The sequence below is a fragment of the Budorcas taxicolor genome, chromosome 8 (assembly GCF_023091745.1).
Source record: "Budorcas taxicolor isolate Tak-1 chromosome 8, Takin1.1, whole genome shotgun sequence".
Lineage (NCBI taxonomy): Eukaryota > Metazoa > Chordata > Mammalia > Artiodactyla > Bovidae > Budorcas > Budorcas taxicolor.
The window spans coordinates 104,484,067-104,506,038 of NC_068917.1; the positions used below are offsets into that span (position 1 = coordinate 104,484,067).

Below are 21,972 nucleotides of genomic sequence, written 5' to 3' on the forward strand. Positions count from 1 at the left end.
TTACTCAGGTTGCCTTTTCGTAACCTTGCTTGACTTACACGCTGAGCAGTAATCCCCTTGATTTAGTCTTGTCTGCAAGAATACTTTCAAGTATGTTGATGGCAAGCATCCCTATTTTCATTGGATATCACAAATCCTCCTTCACTCTTTCCTAATATTATATATCTTTGATTATTTCAATTGGAATTTATAAGAGGAGCATTAAATATGTGGGCTCAAATTATATTAGAAGACTTCAACAATATTTACTATGTTTAACTAGGAAGAAACCATCTAAATTCCAGGTTATGACTCTCCCAGTCATCTGATCCATGAATCATAACCTTACTGTGGGTCTCTAAAGTCAGCACAGAAGTTGTTAACATTTTGTCACTGTGTAAATAACTCAAAAAGTTAATATAGCCATATGTGCTTTAGCTCTATTTGTATAATTACCTTGAAATAGATTAATTTGAGACATCTTAAGAGTGTAAGTATACAAAGAGTGGACAATGAGAAAAGAGTTTTATCAATAATAATTTTGAGATTTTTGCTGTGTAACCTTACAGGAAACTTTTAAAAAATCTGAAGGTTCAGAAAAGGTTTAATGAACAAGAACTTTTGTAACAAACATTATTAAGAAGTTCTAACAAGTCGTAGATTTTGGGGAGGCCTTTTGAAATTATATTTTAATTTTGACATAATTATAGATTCATGTGGAATTATAAAAATAATATACAGAGATTTCATATAAAAGGGTAACATCTTGCAAAACTTTGTACAACATCACAATCAGTATACTAACACTGAAGTTGGACACAGAACATTTCTATCACCACGATTCCAAATGTTGCCCTTTTATATCCGAACACAGCCATTTAATTCTCACCTGTTTTGGAAAGGTTTTCATTTTCATCTGCATAATTTATTATTTCTGGCATTAAGTTTAATGACTCCTTCAGTTCTGAGAGTGATGGAATATCAACTTCTTGTTTGTGGCTTATAGGTACTAACAATTCACATTCAAGCAAAGTTGATGACTAAAATAATATATAGGCAAGACAAGTTTTTAGTGAGGCTTTCCAAAGAAATATTTCTGAGTTCACAAAAAGATGCATTTGCTTAATTGGTGTAATTTAAAAACTAAATCCACACTCAAAACTTTTAATGCTCTGCACACATTTTATTTTAAAATTAAGTGTAGCAGCCAAAAAAATATATATTACAAGCAATTTTCTGTCTGAATAAAATCCTTCATGGCCACTGTTTACATTAGTGATGTACAATATTCCTAGATACAGCATATTTTCTTTTGTGTTAATAACAATTCAAAATTCTAAGTTAAAGCAATCACTGCAGCAAATGAGAGTTGGTGAATGGAGTAAAAAGAGTAGGTGGAATGGAATGGATCTTTACTGCATTCCATTGAATTTATTTCTCTCTCATTCTGACAGAACTGGATTCTTCAACACATGAGACTATATATGCATAGCTCTCAGAATTAACAGGGGAAGAAGAAGGAGACTGGAGAAAAGGAGCTAACAGGTGAATTAATATTTTTACCATGTGTGTTACAATTTTTGTTTGTAAAAACAGAAACCTTTAAATGCCTTAAGACCAATGTATATATAACCTCTTAGTGTCCTGTACCAGGTATACTGATTAAAATTATTGGGAGAGGTTTTAAAATTCCCTATACCTGGGATGCACACCAGACCAATTAGATAAGAATACATCTGAGTAGGACCCAGGCTTCAGAATTTTATTAAAATTTATCAAGTAAATTCAATGCATAGCCAAGGTTTAGCCTGCTATCTCTGAAGTACATTTGACTCTTTAATTGATACATGTTCAACTCATTATTGAGTTTTTTAATTTGACAACAGTAGATGGCCAATGTGTATTACTACAACTTTAAAAGTATGATTTTCTAACTTTAATTTAAAAATTACTGAAAGCAAATACTACAGCTTCATTTAAACCTACTGTATCTTTCAGTTTCTCCTGACAAAAGTCCTCTTTATCCATGTAAAAATCTTCTTTCACAAAACATTTTACATCTCCTTGAAGAGAGAAACACTCCCTTAACAAAAAACAAAACATTAGTGTTTACTTTTTAGTAAGGTACATACCAAATGTAGTTAGTCAAAATACATAGTGATTAAAATTAGACTTGAGGTAATAATAAAATACCATGATTGATAGCATCTAGACTTGTGAACATACAAAGAATATTTTCTCCTCTTAAAAATATTTACGACACTGGGCAATTAAGTACCTGAAAAATTTAGCTTCTGTGGAGATCTGTGCTTTGAAATCTGGCAAGGGATCCTTTACTAAATATAGTTTTAGCCTACTCAACAGAGTGTGCAAAGTTGGTAGCTGACTTTTATAGGCCATCAAATAATTTACAAAAATTATTTCTTCAATAGACAAATCTGAAAATAAATAAGAAATAGAATAAGAACAAATCTAAAAGTTATACAAAAGGATCTAGATAATTACTGTAGTCAGCCATTGATACAGTTGGGGTTGACAAACACATTTTATTTATTTAGTTATTTAAAGAATGGTTGCTGTACAATATTCTGTAAGTTACAGGTATATAATACACTGATTCACAATTTTTAAAGGTTATACTCTACCTATAGTTTGGAGAAGGAAATGGCAACTCACTCCAGTATTCTTGCTTAGAGAATCCCATGGACAGAGGAGCCTGGTGGGCAGCTGTCCGTCCATAGGGTCGCACAGAGTCAGACATGACTAAAGCGACTTAGCATGCGTGCATGCATTGGAAGAGGAAATGGCAACCCACTCCAGTATTCTTGTCTGGAGAATCCCAGGGACAGAGGAGCCTGGTGGGCTGCCGTCTATGGGGTCGCACAGAGTTGGAAACAACTGAAGTGACTTAGCAGCAGCAGCAGCTACCTATAGTTATTATAAAATATTGGCTATATTCCCCCCTGTTGTACAATGTATCATTGTAGCTTATTTTATACACAATAGTCAAACACATTTTAAAGTCTTTAGTTCTTCATTGTACTGTGCAAATAAATCATGTAGCATGGGACTGGTACAGAGGTAGAAGCTCAATAAAATTTAACATGGTTTAGTACAGGGCATGGCAACTCACTCCAGTATTCTTGCCTGGAGAATTCCATGGACAGAGAAACCTGGTGAGCCACAGTCCATGGGGTCTCAGAGTCGGACACAACGGAGTGACTAACACTTTCACACTTTCACACTCAGTACACTGAGTAGGGCTTCCCTGTAGCTCAAATGGTAAAGAATCTGCCTGCAATGCAGGAGACCCAGGTTCCATCCCTGGGTTGGAAAGATCCCTTGGAGAAGGAAATGGCTATACACTCCAGTATTCTTGTCTGGAGAATTCCCTGAACAGAGGAGTCTGGTGGGCTTCAGTCCATGGGGTCACAAAGAGTTGGACACGATTGAGCAACCGATTAAGCATGGTACAGTACACTGAGTGGTAACCAAATATCCTGAAAGAGTTGTAAAGGCTCATATTTTTTTTCCCCCATAAAGTGAATGTAATCAATGGAGGAAGCTATTTTATGCCTCAGGCTAGCCAGTTAGCCTTAGCAAGACAGTAAAGAAATAAAAGCATTTGACTTTTGCTGATCCCAGTCTTTTCTTCTCTGTATGATTTTATCTCGTAAGGTCTCCGATTCATCTCCAGAGACTCACACTAGGGAATGGAGATGGTCTAAAAAGCCTACAACTCTGTTTCTAGCACTCTAAAGTTGTTTAAACACATTTGTTATAAAATTAACTACAATGAAAGCTATATAGCAAAGTATCTACTAGAGAAGTGTGATATAGCTTACATGTTAGAAAACACGACTGCTTTGTGTCGTGTTTGAAACACAGGTTTGAAACAGGTTTCGTGTTTGAAACCTGAAACACAGGTTTCTCCTCTCCTCACTCTATCTATTGTGTTTGGATCACTTTAGAATCTTAGCTAATAGTATCAGTGCTTTAGCAGTTTCTAGGCCCAGGGATGGAAGGGGGAGCAATGGTCTCTTTTTCTGGGCAGTGGCCTTTCAGTTAAGTAATTTTAAATGGTATGAGAGAAGGATAGTATGAAGTGAAATCTCCCATGACCAACTATTTGATACATCATTGGTACAGATGTACTTAATAAATATATGGTATAGAGTAGGCAGGCCAGGACCATGCCTTTGCCTGGTGCTAACTTAAAATTACCCAAAGAGAAATTGTTATGTAAATTAGCCTCCTAAGAGATTGTTTATCAGAACTTGTTAAGTTCCTGACAATCCTGTGGCTGAAAAGGTCCCATGATATGCCAGAGAAAGTTGGCCAATCAGCACCATGTCTAAGCAGGCTTTAGCTGAGATAATTAAAGAAGGTTCATTCGTACATCCATTCTGTAAATATTAATGAAGTCATATTAATAGTAAAGACTCAAAAATCATTCATTTATATCCCCATCTCCACTTTTCACTTTGAAACACTGACCCTCTAGCTGTCTTTCCTTCCTAAAGGCTCATCCAAGTACTTCCGGGAGCACCATGGGAACATCTCATATCAGTTTTGAGGTCTTTTTTTCCTAACCATTCTGTTTTGTTGAGCCACGTGAGGGCAGCATTACACCACAACCAATGTTCTTTTTACCTATACAAAGGTTTTAACAGAGGTGCTACTTCCTTATATTCTTAAGGCTATACACATACCCTGGATTTCTTATCTTATTACACTAGTATATGTACCAATACAGATATGAGGAGAGTGTTTTCCTCTACTGTAGAGGAGTGTTAAGTTGTCATGAGGAAACAAAATTTTGGCTAGTTAGCTATGAAAAAACAGCAGAAAAGAGATCTATTGACAGGAAAGAGGATGGGGTTATTCTTGGCAGAAAACCCAATACAATGAAATGAAAACAACTGAGTTCACTAAACTGATAAAAAACTATAAAATCAATGGTTTTCAAATATATATACATATATATACATGAACCTAGTCAAAAATTAATGGAAAAACGTGTTCATTATGGCCACAAACATACAAATATTGAGAAATAAACACCAGAAGTGTGCAGACTGTCTATGGAAGATACCATAAAACATTACCAAGGATCATTACCAATAAACAAAAGCAAAAACAACAAAACTTGAAGAAAAGGCAAAATAAACCATTTTCCTGGCTAAAAAATGTTAACTATGGTAAAAACTAAAAAGTTTCAATTTCTCAAGAAGTCTGTCTTGGAATCTGGAAAGCTGATTACGAAGTAAGTCTGGAAGAATACAGATGTGAGAGTAGGACGGAAAAGACTAATTAATACATGTTATATTTGTATATTAAATAGTTAAAACTGTATGATACTCACACAATAATAGCAAGTCAGTAAAACATACTAGAATATCCAGAAACAAACTATAATGTGGAAAAGGATTTGGCATATAATGTAAGTGACATTTCTAATCAATGGGGAAAGCAAAGAGGATTCCCCAAGTAATATTGGGACCACTGTGAAAACATTTGGGATTTAAAAAAAATTTTACTTTGAATCATATACTGAAATCATAAAGGAAACTTTATGTAAAAATATGAATAAATATTTATTTACTCCAAAGAAGAATTTTCTAAGTATAAAAACAATGATAGAAATCATAAAGGGAATGGTTAGGTTCAAGTTAAATATATATGGGGTTATTGATACCATTGATATATAAAGATAAAATACAAGAATAGAAAAAGAGACAAAAAAGAATCATTTCACAAAATAAAAATATGCAAATGAACACTGAATACCAGTAATTTTAAAAATGCAAGTAAAAATATAATTTTTTGCCAGTCACATTGGATAAACATTTTACAACATCAGATTTAGAATATAATTTGGATAAAATATATCTTTAATTTATATCTTTAAAAACTGAGTGAACTTCCTGACCTAACACTGCAACTATTTTATCTCCACATTGAATTATGGTTTCACATAAATTAGATAAGATTGAAAATCTTCAGAATAAATGGGAAAATAAAATAGAACTATCACTTAATAATCTAATAATTTAATGTTATACCAGATTGTCATGTCATCAGATTGCTACAGAGATGCTAATATAACTATAGGAATATGTCGTGAGCAACCTTTGATGAAACTTCTGAGGCTATTTTGAAGCCCAGCACACTTAAACTCCAAAAACAACTAAATTACAAAAAGGAGATTAATATGAAAGAAAATATTTTGCTAATGTGGCAAAGCTTTGAATTTCAATTTTGCAGGTGGATATCCTTAGCAAAATAGAAAAATTTAAAAATCCAGTAAAACAAAAAAAATCACTGAAATGAAAATTTATATATTAGTAAGAAATGTTTTATATCAATGGAAATAACAAATGTTTTACCTTGTGCTTGAAGTGATGGACATTTTTCTAAGCAGCTGACAGGAGTAAAGAATTCATTGTAATCCTTATGGGTATATAAGCTGGCTTCCTCTACTTCAGTTTGGGAGTTTGGGTTTGAACTTGGAACAATTTCATCAAATTCACAGTTAAGCTGAGTCACCATTCCTGTAACTGTTCTTCTATGATATACGAAAATTACTGATTTTGTGTATGTCTTATTTTAAAACATCTTTATTAACGAATAATACATGTTCACTGTAGAAAGTTACCAAATTCCAACAGATATAGAGAAACATTACCCATAGATCCATCATTCAAGAGATGAATTTTAAAAGTATGTATTTTCTCAATTACTTTTGAATATTTTAAAACAAAAGTGGATTCATATACATAGTATTTTGTAACCTGTTCTTTCCTACTAAGCAATGAATGAAGCATGAGCACATTTACATGTCAGTCAATGTACATTCACTTCATTTTTTGAGTGGATGAACAAGATCCCGTTGTATAGGTAAATAATTTTTTCAACTAGTTCCCTGTTACTGCAAATTTAAATTTGTTGTAATTGTTTGCTATTATAAGCAACAATGCAAGGAATATCTTTGTGTACTTATCTATTTTCTCAAAACGCAATTCCTAAAAATGGAAATGATGAGGTTAAAGATATATAGATTTTTAGACTTTTCCGTGCATTGCCAAAATGTCCTTGTGCTGGATAGTCAATGTCTGCTTTTCCATGTCATTATTCAACCTTTTATATCCTGTTCTACATCCTAGGAGACTAATCTCAGTGAACCAACTGAACTCCCTTGCCCAGTCTTCTGCTTGGATTTAGCCAATGGAAGCACTGGCAGGAGATCAAAGGTGGGAAACTAAATAGGTTGAAATATTATTCTTCCCAAATCTTTCCCTTTGGGGCCACAGTTTGGAGAGATAGCTGCATTCTTCAACCAACAGTTACAACTTTAATCACACAGCATCTCTCTTGTAGCTTCAGTTCTTACTGTGTTAGTTACTTCAGTCCCCTTTCTCCTTCAAGCTTAGGGTGGTAATAACTTCCAGGCATTGTGAGTCCTGGGAACTTGGTTTTGGTTCCCTTGACCCTACCTGTACCTTACTTGTTTCCTGACTGACCCAGATATATCCACCATTGTTTATATCATCAGGATATTTGAACTTAAAAGAGAACTTTCTACTGAATTTTCCAGTAAATAAATATACTATTGGCAATTCGGCTACATATTCTAATATATATTTTTATGATATCTTAAAATACTTAGCCTTACTAACCCTACACAGACTGAAAGAACCAAAATCAATATAATTCCCCAGTGAACTGAAGAAAATAATGAATATGCCATATCTCAAAATCATGTGTAGAAAAACCTCTAGAGTTTCTGCTTTATTCTTTATAAAAATACAAGGTACCAGAAAAAAATATTTTAGCTCATTCAGTTTCATATTACTCATGAGAATGATGATTTCTATGTGGATCTTTAGAGACTTCTAAATTTAGTGCTTAGATAGCTACTTTAAAATAAATATGACTGACAGAGACAATAATTAATGGTGATCGTTGGCATTATAGTTTTTTAAATTTTTTTAAACATAATTTTATTTATTTATTTTTGGCTGTGCTGGGTATTTGCTGCTGCACAGGCTTTTCTCTAGTTGCTGCAACTCTGTAGTTGTGGTACACGGGCTTCTCATTGTGGGGGCTTCTTTTGTTGCTGAGCACAGGCTCTAGGGTGTGCAAGCTTCAGTAGTTGTGGCACGTGGGCTCAATAGTTGTGGCACATGGGCTTAGTTGCTCCACAGCATGCAGGATCTTCCTGGATTATGGATCGAACCTGTGTCTTCTGCACTGGCAGGCAGATTCTTTACCATTGAGCCACCACAGAAGCCTGGTACTATAGTTTTGAGAAAACCCTGTCAATTCTCTTTCCCTCACCATAAGTGATCTGTAAAGACCAGTATTTCCAGGTTTTCTTTCCCCCTCCTTATCCAATATTATCTATTTTTTGTTCACTGGTACCTCCTCCTCTGCCTAACTTGTAGATCCTGATGTTTCCTGGGCTTTCAGTCTGCACTGTCTTTGCTTTCTTTCTACATCATTCTTTTTTGGGTAAATTCATCCATTCCTGTTCACTAATTCCTTAACTCAAAAGAAACATTTATTGAGTGTCTACAATGTGCTAGCACCATTGTAGGCACTGAGTGTGGAGAGGTGAACAAACCAGTGTCCTTGCCCTCGTAAAGTTTTCCATGATAATGAGATGATAAACAAATAAATAGGTAAATGACATAATGTCAGGTGGTGAAAAACTCTTATGAGTGAAATAAAAGGAGGTATTAGGACATCAAGTAATAGCCAGAGGGATAACAAAAGGTATGTTTTAGAGAGAGTAGTTAGTGAACGGCTTCTGAGGAGCTACAGTTACCTGAATAATGGTAAAGAGCAAGCCATACAGAGGCTCAGAGTAGAGGACCAAGAGACACAGTCAAAGAAAAGCAGAAAGGTCAGGTTGACTGGAGTTGAGTGAGGTTAGATAGGTGGGCAAGGACAAGATTATGCTGGATCTTAGAGGACTTGGTAAGAACACTGGATTTTATTCTATGTGAAATGGGATACCAATGATGAAAGGCATAACCCATCAATAACTGAAACATTTCATGAACTGCTTTGTGTCTTAAAAAAAAAAAATCACAGGCAAACTCATATAAGAAAATAAAGGAGTAAATTCTTGTGACTTTAGTTTAGGTAAAGCCTTCTTAGATTTGATACCAAAAGTACAAATAACAAAAGAATAATTAGATAAATTGAACTTCATCAAAATCCAAAAAATTTTCTGCTTGAAAGGATACTATCAAGGGCGTGAAAAGGCAATCCATAGGAGAAAATATTAGCAAATCACATATCTAATATGAGCCTTGGATCTGGAATACATAATACATAAGGAACTCTTAAACTTCTATAATGAAAAGGCACATAACGTAATTTAAAAATGGCAAAGAACTTGAATAGTCATTTATCCAAGGAAGATATACTAACAGCCAATAATTAAAGGAAAAGAAGTTCAATATCATTAGCCATCAGGGAAATGAAAATCAAAACTACAGTGACATGCAATAAGCCATTCACTAGGATGGTTATAATTAAAAAGACAGATAATAAGTGTTGGCAAGATATAAATCGTAACCTTCATAAAGAAAGCTGAGTGCTGAAGAATTGATGCTTTTGAACTGTGGTGTTGGAGAAGACTCTTGAGAGTCCCTTGCAAAGAGATCCAACCAGTCCATCCTAAAGGAGATCAGTCCTGGGTGTTCACTGGAAGGACTGATGCTGAAGCTGAAACTCCAATACTTTGGCCACCTCATATGAAGAGTTGACTCATTGGAAAAGACTCTGATGCTGGGAGGGATTGGGGGCAGGAGGAGAAGAGGACGACAGAGGATGAGATGGCTGGATGGCATCACCAACTCAATGGACATGAGTTTGAGTGAACTCCGGAAGCTGGTGATGGACAGGGAGGCCTGGAGTGCTGTGATTCATGGTGTCGCAAAGAGGCGGACACAACTGAGTGACTGAACTGAACTGAGTGGGAATATAAAATGGTACATCTACATGGAAAAGAAGTGTTTACAAAGTTACCATAAGATCTAGCAATTTCACTACTGGAGAGATAAAATCCTATGTCTGCATAAAAACAGTCCACAACTGTTTATGGGGCTTCCCTGGTGGCTCAGACAGTAAAGAATCTGCTTGCAAAGCTATGGTTTTTCCAGTAGTCATGTATGGATGAGAGTTAGACCAAAAAGAAGGCTGAGCACCAAAGAAGTGATGCTTTTGAACTGTGGTGCAGGAGAAGATTCTTGAGAGTTTATTGGACAGGAAGGAGATTGTCAGTCCTAAAGGAAATAAACTCTGAATAGTCATTGAAAAGGCTGATGCTGAAGCTGAAGCTGCAATACTTTAGCCACCTAATGCAAAGAGCCGACTCATTGGAAAAGACCCTGATGCTGGGAAAGAGTGGGAGCAGGAGAAGGAAGCAACAGAGGATGAGATGACTGGATGGCATCACCGACTCAGTAGACATGCATTTGAGCAAACTCTGGGAGAGAGTGAAGGACAGGAAAGCCTGGCATGTTGCAGTTCATGGGGTTGCAGAGTTGGACATACTTACCAAAAAACAACAACTGTTTATAGCAGCATTACTCATAAGAGCCAAAAAGTGGAAACAAATGTCCATCGACGGATGAATGGATAAATAAAATGTGGTATATTCATACAATGGAATATTATTTGATCACAAAAAGTGAAGTGCTGACACATGCTACAGAATAAAAAAGTGTTAGTCACTCAGTCATGTCTCTTTGCAACCCCATGGACTGTAGCCCTCCAGGCTCCTTTGTCCATGGAATTCTCCAAGTAAGAATACTGAAGTGGATAGCCATTTCCTTCTCCAGGGGATCTTTCTGACCCAGGGATGAATCTTAAAAATATTATGCTAAGTAAAAGAAGCCGGTCACAAAGGATCACATATATATGTGTGATATTGTGATTTATAATAAGAGATTTATGTTTGGTCTTCATATCCATTTCTTGCACAAAGCTCCTAAGGTCGTTGGACTTTCTTAAGTGCTAAAGTTGACTTTTCTTATGTTAATACGGTAACTTTCGGGAAGCACCTAAGGATGGTGATTGGTTGCCAGGAGAACCAACCATGTGATTAGAAGATTGCAACTTTCAGTTCCACTCCTCTGACCTCCAGGAGGGGGAGAGGGGCTGGAAGTTGAATCAACTGCCAGTGACATGTAATCAATCCTGCCAATGTAATGAAGCCTTTGTAAAAACACAAAAGGACTGGGTTAAGAAAACACCCAGGTTGATGAACACATGGAGGTGCTGGGAAAGTAGGGTGATGGGAGAGAACATGGAAGTTCCATGACTTTTCACCATGCCTTGCCCTATCTGTCTCTTCCATCTGACTGTTTCTGAGTTATACCCTTTTATAGTAAACTGGTAATTCAGTAAGTAAAATATTCCTGTGAATTCTATGAGTCTGGAATTCACAGTTGCTGGAGTCTATGAATCTAGCAAGTTGACTGAACCCAAAGAAGGGGTTGTTGGAATCTCTGATCTATAGCTGGTCAGTCAGAAGCACAGGTGATAACCTTGCAAATGGCCTCTGAAGTGTAGGGTGCAGGGGAAGTTTCATAGGACTAAACTCTTAACCTATGGGATCTTAATTTCCGTTAGATAACAAAGCTCCTGAATTTAAAATTAATTCAATTTGGGAAAGCCTGCTAAACCTTCTGCTCAGTTTTGCTCTGAACCAAAAACTGCTCTAAAAAATAAAGTTCATTAAAAATACTTCATGAGACAAACTTGAAACTAATGATGGCTAACACACACACAAGGAGGGTGGAAGGTCATGGCTAGTAAGGTGGTTTCACAATTCATGAGGGACTGAGACTCCTTTTGTTCAACTCTGCCATTCCTAGACTTAGTCCTTGTCACGTATACTCCAAGGTGGTTGCTGCAGCCAACATCTGCATTCTAACATCAGGACGGAGAAAATGTGAAGGAGAAAAACACACTGCTTCCTTCTAAGCCATTCTCCAGAAATTGCATAAGTCCCTTTTGCTTATATGCTTTGGGAAGAGCTTAGTCATATGGCTACATTTGGCTGTAGGGAGGCAGAGAAATGTGAATTTTATCCTAGGTGGTGCCACAGATTCCATCTTCTTTGCCATGGGTTCTATCTTGAAGGTACTATAAAATGAATGGAGGGTCAGACATGACAGGGTGCCCATTCCTTTAGGGCCTCAAATTTCTCTCATACAAGAATCTTTTGTGTGCGCCAAAGTAGCCTGATCATTACTTATTGCATGTTCTTGCCTCTGTATCTTCAGATGTACTGTTTCCTTTGAAATGCTTTCTTTCAAGTTAGTTTCTCCTTTGTCCAACACAAGCTCAATTCCCACTTCTTTATGAAGTTGATCTCTCCTGCTTATAAATGCACAGCTCTACCAATCTAATTCATAGGGAGAAGACAGATTTTAGAGATTATCTTCTGTATCTCGTGACTCAAACTAGGTTCTTGGACCAGTAGCATCAGCACACTTAGGAGCGTATTAGACATATAGAATCTCAGGCCCCACCACAGACCGACTGAATCAGAATCTTCATTTTTAACAGGATCTTCAGGTGATTCATATGTAAATTAAAGTTTGAGAAGCACTAACCCATCATTTTTATACTGAATCAGAAAGTGAGGGTCAGGGACTTCCCTGGTGGTCCAGCAGTTTCCATCCCTGGTCCATGAAGATTCCACGTGCCACAGAGCAACTAAGCCTATGTGCCACAACTACTGAGCCAAGGCTCTAGAACCTGTGCTTTGCAAGAAAGTCACGGTAAGCAAAAGCCCATGAATCTCAACAAATAGTAGCCCCTGCTCTCGGTAACTAGAGAACACCTCACTTCAGTTCAGTTCAGTCACTCAGTTGTGTCCGACTCTTTGCGACCCCATGAATCGCAGCGTGCCAGGTCTCCCTGTCCATCACCAACTCCCTGAGTTTACTCAAATTCACATCCATAGAGTCGGTGATGCCATCCAGCCATCTCATCCTCTGTCGTCCCCTTCTCCTCCTGCCCCTAATCCCTCCCAGCATCAGAGTCTTTTCCAATGAGTCAGCTCTTCGCATGAGGTGGCCAAAGTACTGGAGCTTCAACTTCAGCATCGTTCCTTCCAAAGGAGTCCCAGCACTGATCTCCTTTAGGATGGACTGGTTGAATCTCCTTGCAGTCCAAGGGACTCTCAAGAGTCTTCTCCAACACCACAGTTCAAAAGCATCAATTCTTCAGTGCTCAGCTTTCTTCACAGTCCAATTCTCACATCCATACATGACTACTGGAAAAACCATAACATTGACCAGACGGACCTTTGTTGGCAAAGTAATGTCTCTGCTTTTGAGTATGTTAACTAGGTTGGTCATAACTTTTCTTCCAAGGAATAAGCGTCTTTTAATTTCATGGCTGCAGTCACCATCTGCAGTGATTTTGGAGCCCCCCAAAATAAAGTCTGACACTGTTTCCCCATCTATTTCCCATGAAGTGATGGGACCAGATGCCATGATCTTAGTTTTCTGAATGTTGAGCTATAAGCCAACTTTTTCACTTTCCTCTTTTACTTTCATCAAGAGGCTTTTTAGTTCCTCTTCACTTTCTGCCATAAGGGTGGTGTCATCTGCATATCTGAGGTGATTGATATTTCTCCCGGCAATCTTGATTCCAGCTTGTGCTTCTTCCAGCCCAGCGTTTCTCATGATGTACTTTGCATAGAAGTTAAATAAGCAGGGTGACAATATACAGCCTTGACGTACTCCTTTCCCTATCTGGAACCAGGCTGTTGTTCCATGTCCAGTTCTAACTGTTGCTTCCTGACCTGCATATAGGTTTCTCAAGAAGCAGAACACCTACTGGTAACAATGACCCAGTACAGCCAAAAATAAATAAATAAAAAGTGAGGGTCAGAGAGAGAAAATGGCTCGTTGACTAGTTAGTACTTAACTTTTCAAATGAAGAGTTAAAATCCACATCTTTTAGTTCTTAGTGCAAAGCTCCTTCCACTACACCTTTTTGCATCCTCCCTGCTCTAGAGTTTAGTCCTGTGATAGATACTCTGCATTGACCTTATACCTTGTGATAGACCTTTTGAGGGTCATTTTATATTATCATTTAGTTCTTAACATTGTCAATTTTTTTCTGTTCATATATTATCTTCCTAATCTGATTTTAAATTCCTAGATGACAGAAATAGTATATAGGGCTTCTCTTAATGTCTAGACACATATAAGTTGGTCATTTGTTTCTTTCGAATGTAACTAAAGAAAACAAATTACTAAAACTTGAAAATCTGAAAACTAACTAAATCCTTTGGGTCTGATCAGAACTCTTTGCATGAAGTGATGCAACAGAGTAAATTATTTACATTTGCACTAAAATCTCTATTTTGTGTCTACCTGAACAACATAGAATGGGTTAGATATTCTTCCTCATATTATGCTCTGTGTGCCTATCTCTGTCATTGTACTTCCCACATTCTATCGTATTATTTATTTATAAATCTCTTATTCTCTATTTTCTTATGTTCTTTGAGAGTGGAGACTGTATCTAATTTTTTTATCCTGTATCCAGCACACAACGTGGTATCTGATAAATATTTGATGAATGACTAGACTACTCATAAATAACATTTTGACAAAGTATGTTAGAAAATAGCCTTAAGTCTGCATTTATACTACAAGGATAAACCACTGATTTTAATATAAAGGATTTTCTATAGATACTTTCTACCAAAATTTCACTTATTGTTAAAGCATAATAGCATCTTGGTTTTATTTCTGTCTCTTGCAAAACAAATGCACAGAAAACTGTTAATATGTGATAATGAGGGAAAGGTTAAAAAAAGAGGTTGTAAATAATTTTGATTAAACTCTTCTTTGTGGTTCAGACTAGGACTTGTTTTTTGGATAAAAGAAGAAAACCTGTGAGGATACAAATGAAAGGATCTTTTCTCTTAGGTAACTGAGGAACTTACTATTCATCTTCTAGATGTAAAGGGGAAATTTGGGGTTAAGGACACATACTTCTCAAGGAACTCGTCCACCGTGAGACTTGCTTTCCATTGATCCAAGACTGAGATATCTGTCTTTCCCCAGATTGAAACAGCTGAAACTAGAAAGGAGAATGGTAAACATTAGCTTCTGGAATTTTCTTTTACACAACACAGGGAAGCCAAACATTCACCTTTTACATTATGGTGTTATCTTTATTTGTTCACAAATGTAATTTTTTTAAAGTTATCAGTTCAGTTCAGTTGCTCTGTCATGTCTGACTTTATGTGGCCCCGCGGACTGCAGCACACCAGGTCTCCCTGTCCATCAACTCCCGGAGCTTGCTCAAACTCAAGTCCATCGAGTTGGTGATGCCATCCAACCATCTCATCCTCTGTCATCCCCTTCTCCTCTTGCCTTCAATCTTTCTCAGCGTCAGGGTCTTTTCAAATGAGTCAGTTCTTTGCATCAGATGGCCAAAGTATTAGAGCTTCAGCTTCAGCATCAGTCCTTCCAATGAATATCAGGACTGATTTTCTTTAGGATTGACTGGTTAGATCTCCTTGCAGTCCAAGGGACTCTCAAGAGTCTTCACCACCACAGTCCAAAAGCATCAATTCTTCAGCACTCAGCTTTCTTTATGGTCCAACTCTCACATCCATGCATGACTACCGGAAAAACCATAGCTTTGACTTGATGGACCGTTGTCAGCAAAGCAATGTTTCTGCTGTTTAATATGCTGTCTAGGTTTGTCTTAGCTTTTCTTCCAAGGAGCAAGCATCTTTTGATTTCATGGCTGCAGTCACCATCTGCAGTGATTTTGGAGCCCAAGAAAGTAAAGTCTGTCACTGTTTCCATTGTTTCCCCATCTATTTGCCATGAAATGATGGGACCGGATGCCATGATCTTCCTTTTTTGAACGTTGAGTTTTAAGCCAGCTTTTTCACTCTCCTCTTTCACTTTCATCAAGAAGCTCTTTAATTCTTCTTTGCTTTCTGCCATAAAGGTGGTGTCATCTGCATATCTGAGGATATTGATATTTCTCCCAGCAATCTTGATTCCAGCTTGTGCTTCATTCAGCCCAGGATTTCACATAATGTACTTTGCATATAAGTTAAATAAACAGGATGACAATATTCAGCCTTGATGTACTCATTTCCCAATATTTGTTCCATGTCCAGTTCTAATTGTTGTTTTTTGACCTGCATATAGATTTCTCAGAAGGCAGGTAAGGTGGTCTGTTATTCCCTTCTCTTTAAGAATTTTCCAGTTTGTTGTGATCCACACAGTCAAAGGCTTTGGCATAGTCAATAAAGCAGAAGCAGATGTTTTTCTGGAATTCTCTTGCTTTTTCAATGATCCAATGAACGTTTGCAATTTGATCCCTGGTTCCTCTGCCCTTTCTACATCCAGCTTGAACATCTGCAAGTTCATGGTTCATGTATTGCTAAAGCCTGGCTTGGAGAATTTTGAACAATTACTTTGCTAGAGTGTGAGATGAGTGCAATTATGTGGTAATTGGAACATTTTTTAGCATTGCCTTTCTTTGGGATTGGAATAAAAACTGACCTTTTTCAGTCTTGTGGCCACTGCTGAGTTTTCCAAATTTGCTGGCATACTGAGTGCAGCACTTTCACAGCATCATCATTTAGGTTTGAAATAGCTCAACTGGAATTCCATCACCTCCACTAGCTTTGCTTGTAGTGATGCTTCCTACGGCCCACTTGACTTCACTCCAGGATGTCTGGCTGTAGGTAGGTGATCACACCATCATGATTATCTGGGTCAGTAAGATAGTTTTGTGTAGTTCTTCTGAGTATTCTTGTCATCTCTTCTTAATAGCTTTATACAGTCAGTAAAAACAAGACAGGGAACTGACTATGTCTCAGATCATGAACTCCTTATTGCAAAATCCAGACTTGAACTGAAGAAAGTAGGGAAAACCACTAGACCATTCAGGTATGACCAAAATCAAACCCCTTACCATTATACAGTGGAAGTGACAAATAGATTCAAGGGATTAGATTCGATAGAGTCAGAGTGCCAGAAGAACTATGGACGGAGGTTTGTGACATTGTACAGAAGGCAGTGATCAAGACCATTCCCAAGAAAAAGAAATGCAAAAAGGAAAAATGATTGTCTTGAGGAGGCCTTACAAAGAGCTGAGAAAAAAACAGAAGCTAAAGGCAAAGAAGAAAAGGAAAGATATACCCATCTGAATGCAGAGTTCCAAAGAATAGCAAGGAGAGATAAGAAAGCCTTCCTCAGTGATCAATGCAAAAAAATAGAGGAAAACCATAGGATGGGAAAGACTAGAGATCTCTTCAAAGTTATACCAGATTCCAAATACTTAAATAATCATTCTGATTTTTACAGCCCCCACCAAAAAAAAAAAGCAACCCCAAACAACCCTCTCAATCATGGAACAATATCACCTGAACATAGGATCCTCATTTTTACAGCCTTTCTTTTGCTTATACAGCACTACCATCCCAGACAATCCTGTTCCACAGCTCATGTGACTCCTCATAAAACCAGCTCACTTTGATACACTCCCCTTGAAGGGCCATAATATTGTCAGTAGCACGCACTTCAGTACTTAATCATATGCAGTCATATGTTAAATTTTTATGTGTATCTATAGCTTGTCTCCCAAAATAGACCCTCAGTTCCTTAAGGAGAGGGACCATGTCAGATGCTTGTGTCAGAAAAAGCAACTCACTGAAGAGGCAAAGGACTTGTATTCTAAGTGTTGGTTCTTACTAGTTTTGTTACCTTGAACAAATCACTGAACATTTGAGTCTGTGCTTCACTGAAAAATATAAAAGTTTAGTGGTTAAGAATACAGGTCTGAAAAAAAAAAAAGAATACAGGTCTGGAATCACCCTAACTAGATTTTAATACATATACTGCTACCTACTAACTGTATGATCTTGTGTAAATCTCTTATCCTCTTTCGAACTCAGTTTCTTTATCTGTAAACTAGGAATAATAATGACCTTTTCATAGTGTTGTAAAGATTAAATGTGCTAAGACATGTAAATTGCTTAGAATGGTGCCTGATATGGTGTAACTGCCCAATAAATCTTGGCTATTGTTATGATTTTTAAAAAGAAGAAAAGGAAAAGAAATAAGAGAAATAATTAATTCATTTTCCCTTCTGTACTTTAAGAGAAGCAGTTTGATGAAAACTACTACTCTTGATGGGGCTTCCTAGGTGGTGCTAGTGGTAAAAACCTGCCCGCCGTTGCAGGAGACATAAGAGATGTGAGTTCGATCCCTGGGTCAGGAAGATCCCTTGAAGAGGGCATGGCAACCCACTCCAGTATTCTTGCCTGGAAAATCCCATGGACAGAAGAGCCTGGCAGGCTACAATATATAGGGTTGCAAAGAGTCAGACGCAATTGAAGTGACTTAGCATGCACCCAAGCACACACTACTGGTGATCTTGTTTCCAACCTGATCGAGACCTTCAGTCCACTGACCCTATCATTTTTACAATATTCATCCTCCCTCATATCCTCATTTCCTTTCTCGTACAGTTTAGTTTCCACGGCCTCATATCACAATCTTACAAAGAGTCAAGTCCCTTGCCTCTCTTTCCCTTATACCAACTTAGAAAACCCCTAGTCTTCACTTGGTATATGTACACTAAAAGTGAAAATGTTAGTCGTTCTGTCGTGTCTGGCTCTTTGTGACCCCATGGAGGGTAGCCCACCAGGCTGTCCATTAAATTCTCCAGGCAAGAATACTGGAGTGGGTGGCCATTCCCTTCTCCAGGGATCTTCCCAACACAGGGATCCAACCTGGGTCTCCTGCATTGCAGGCGGATTCTTTACCATCTGCTCCACCAGGAACTCATATGCGTATATGTACACTAGAACAATTAAAAATTATTTGGAAAAAAATTCACCCAGCCATTCTGAATGAGCTCACTTCAAATTATGACCATAAATTTTAAATGGGCATCCAACTTTGACAGATGATAATAGTAATTCATCTTAATATCCTTTTAATAAAAAGGATTTTCTCATTCTTCAAGACATTTGACACCTCCCTTCAAATTTTTGATACTCATCCCCCTACCCACTCTCTGTCAGAAAATTAATATAAATAGAGAAGAAAAAACCTCATCTTCTACCACCAATTCTAACATCTAACTGGCATAAGTACCTACCAACTTTGCCTTCCTCTCTATCACAGTAGAAGAACCATCCTGACTTTTAACACCAACTCCTCCAATTGTGCTCTTGGTTCTATTCTCTTTTACTGGGTTATCTTTTTTCTTTCCTGCATCATCATTTTCTCTCTTTTTACCAAGATTATTTCCTTTGGCAAACAAACATTTCATAGTTTCTTTCCTTATCATGCATATATATATTTTTAATCTCACATCTTAAAAAAATTTTTCTTTAACTCATTTCTCCCTTCAGCTAGTGCATCTCCATTTTTCTATGTTCTGTCATAGCAAAAATCTTCAAAAGAGCTCACTGTGTCCACCATCTCACATCCCACTGTGCATTCTCTTCTCAAAATACTCTGATCAGGTTTTCATACATAATATTCCAGGGAAACCACTCCTATCAAGGTTATCGATCTACATTTAATTAAGCTAATGGTCAATTCTATTCTCATCTTACTTGACATTTTCCAAAGCAAAAGATGATACTTTGTACATATTCATTTAAAAAATAGTTTTATAGTCAGTGTATCATTACAACTTAGAATAGCCTTCATACAGTTGGGGAAGATCTTACTCTAATACAATAGTAGAATGTCAGAATATTTTAAGACTTCATCATTTACATATCTTTTGTTTTATTTATATCTAGTATAAGCTTTCCAATTCCTTACTCTGTCACTTAAATTCTTTGTCACATAAAAATATTAACTTTGTCACCTAACTACTTTGTCACATAAAAATATTAATTTATAAACTTCTTGGAAGTCTGATATGAATACATTTTCATATAATGAGAAAACAGTACATTTTCTTAATAATTTATTATGCTAAGCTCTGATATACTTTTAAAAATAGATTTTTAAAAAATAAAAATAAAATATACCTCTTGTCCATGGCCTCCTAAACTTATTATCAATAACACTTGCAGGATAATTGTCATCTTGATATAAACATGAAGGGATCCGAAGCAATAAAGTATCTTTGCACAACTTCTTTCTAACTACACTCTGTGTAAGAAAGATTATGAAATCTTTTAATATATATTGAATTTAAAATATTTATCTGTCATATTCCAGAATATTAAAATTCTCTATTGTTTCAAATTTATATTGTTTTCATTTAAAGATAATACATGTTCACTATAAAATATCTAACACATAACTACATAACTGAGAAAGTCATGGTCCCTAGTGATATCAATAAGTCTGGTATATTTTCCTACATACTTTATTTTCTAAATTAGGCTAAAATGTCTGTGTGTTTGATAAAAAAAAAATGGGATCATATCATTTATACACCATTTAGCAAAGTGCTGTTTTTCACTTTTAGTATAATATGGCTATCTTAACTTTTGTTTTCTACATCTTTGCACTGTTTCACTTGTGACATCCAGCAAACATGTTACTAAATTTTAAAAAATCTAATAATTAAAATTTAAAAGGATGTTAAATCAGTTAAGTAAGCATGTAAATAAAAATTCTCTATGCTTGGTTCTGCCTTTACTTTCCAGCTTTATTTCCCATTACTCTTTAATACTAACTGTAGTCTTTAAATAGAGCAATCACTACCCTCTTAACATTTAGTGATCACTTGCTCATCAACAGGATGCCTTTGAAAAATGCCCTGCTACTCTTCTCTAGCTGTCAAAATTCTACTCAACTTTCAAGGCTCATCTTAAGCAAATTTCCTCAGTGACTCCCAACTTGTCACAGAATTCATTATCCATGTATTTGGACAAATGATAGTTTCTTTCATTATTTCCCAAGAGTTTTATGTTTGCTAGGCTTAATAACATATTAAATAAGAGGCCCTTATTATCTAAGAATAAATAGTATAAAGAAAAGATGAGTTAAGTAATTCATAAAAAATGAAGACAAAAGTTTCATAGTCAAAAGTCAAAGGTTCATAGTCAAATGGAACATTACCTAAAAAACAAAATAAAGTCATAAAAATTAAAATTTATTTTAATTAAATTTTGTTTGTATTTAGCTTATAACTACTTTGTCACAATTTCCCTCAAAACTGCATTATATGATGATATGTGTGATACTAGTCATTACTTCATCTGTGATCATAAAGAAGATTTTTCTAGAAAATATTTGAGGATTTAATCAAAATTTCCCAAGGCATCTCTGACTCCTTTGATATTCAAACCTTTCTCTTTGTCTTACCTGTTATCTGATCTAATTTTGTCAGATTTTCATCTGATAATAGCTTTACCTGTTATTTGAGTGATTCTTCAAAACTGTTTTCATGAACTTTACAAAACGCTGTATCTTTTGCAAGATTTGCCATTGATTAGTATATTTGTACTGTATCATGGGGTTGTGGTACACCAGTGGGAAACTAAGATACCATGGGCAAGGATAAAAGTCTGAGGAAGTTTGAGTATAGACTAATTTTTCAAGTGGATAATACATTCATAAATATATCTGTGTAACAGTGACCTCTGATTCCCTACCGCATATGTGGTACATATGCTTCCTTTGCAATGATACATTTGCTTCCCTGTTATTATGGAATAATAAGATGGTAAGAACTACGAACTGGTGTGTGACAATTATTCTAATTAGTTTCTTAACAATGTACCTGGTTTGAATTTCAGCTTTGTACAAGGTATTTAACTTCTCTAGACATCATTTTTCTAACCTATAAAACTGTAAAACGTGTGTAATAATAGTATCTTCCTCATGGAGTAGTTATGATCATCAAATTGACATAATCCATCAAAAGAGTAAGTGATCAAATGACATAATTAATCAAAATAGTAAGGGACTAATACATACTGTTACAGTCATTTTA

General features: G+C 36.3%; 1 protein-coding gene across 1 annotated transcript in view; it reads right to left on the reverse strand.

Moving 5' to 3' along the window:
• Positions 1-21,972, reverse strand: part of SHOC1 (shortage in chiasmata 1) — an 88,301-nt gene that overhangs the window by 65,964 nt on the left and 365 nt on the right. Inside the window, exons 2-7 of the mRNA XM_052645292.1 lie at positions 20,054-20,177; positions 15,021-15,108; positions 6,369-6,547; positions 2,258-2,417; positions 1,948-2,062; positions 869-1,019 (exon numbers count right to left, since the gene is read on the reverse strand). Coding sequence (XP_052501252.1) covers positions 869-1,019; positions 1,948-2,062; positions 2,258-2,417; positions 6,369-6,547; positions 15,021-15,108; positions 20,054-20,177 — 817 coding nt within the window. The remainder of the gene's footprint in view (positions 1-868; positions 1,020-1,947; positions 2,063-2,257; positions 2,418-6,368; positions 6,548-15,020; positions 15,109-20,053; positions 20,178-21,972) is intronic.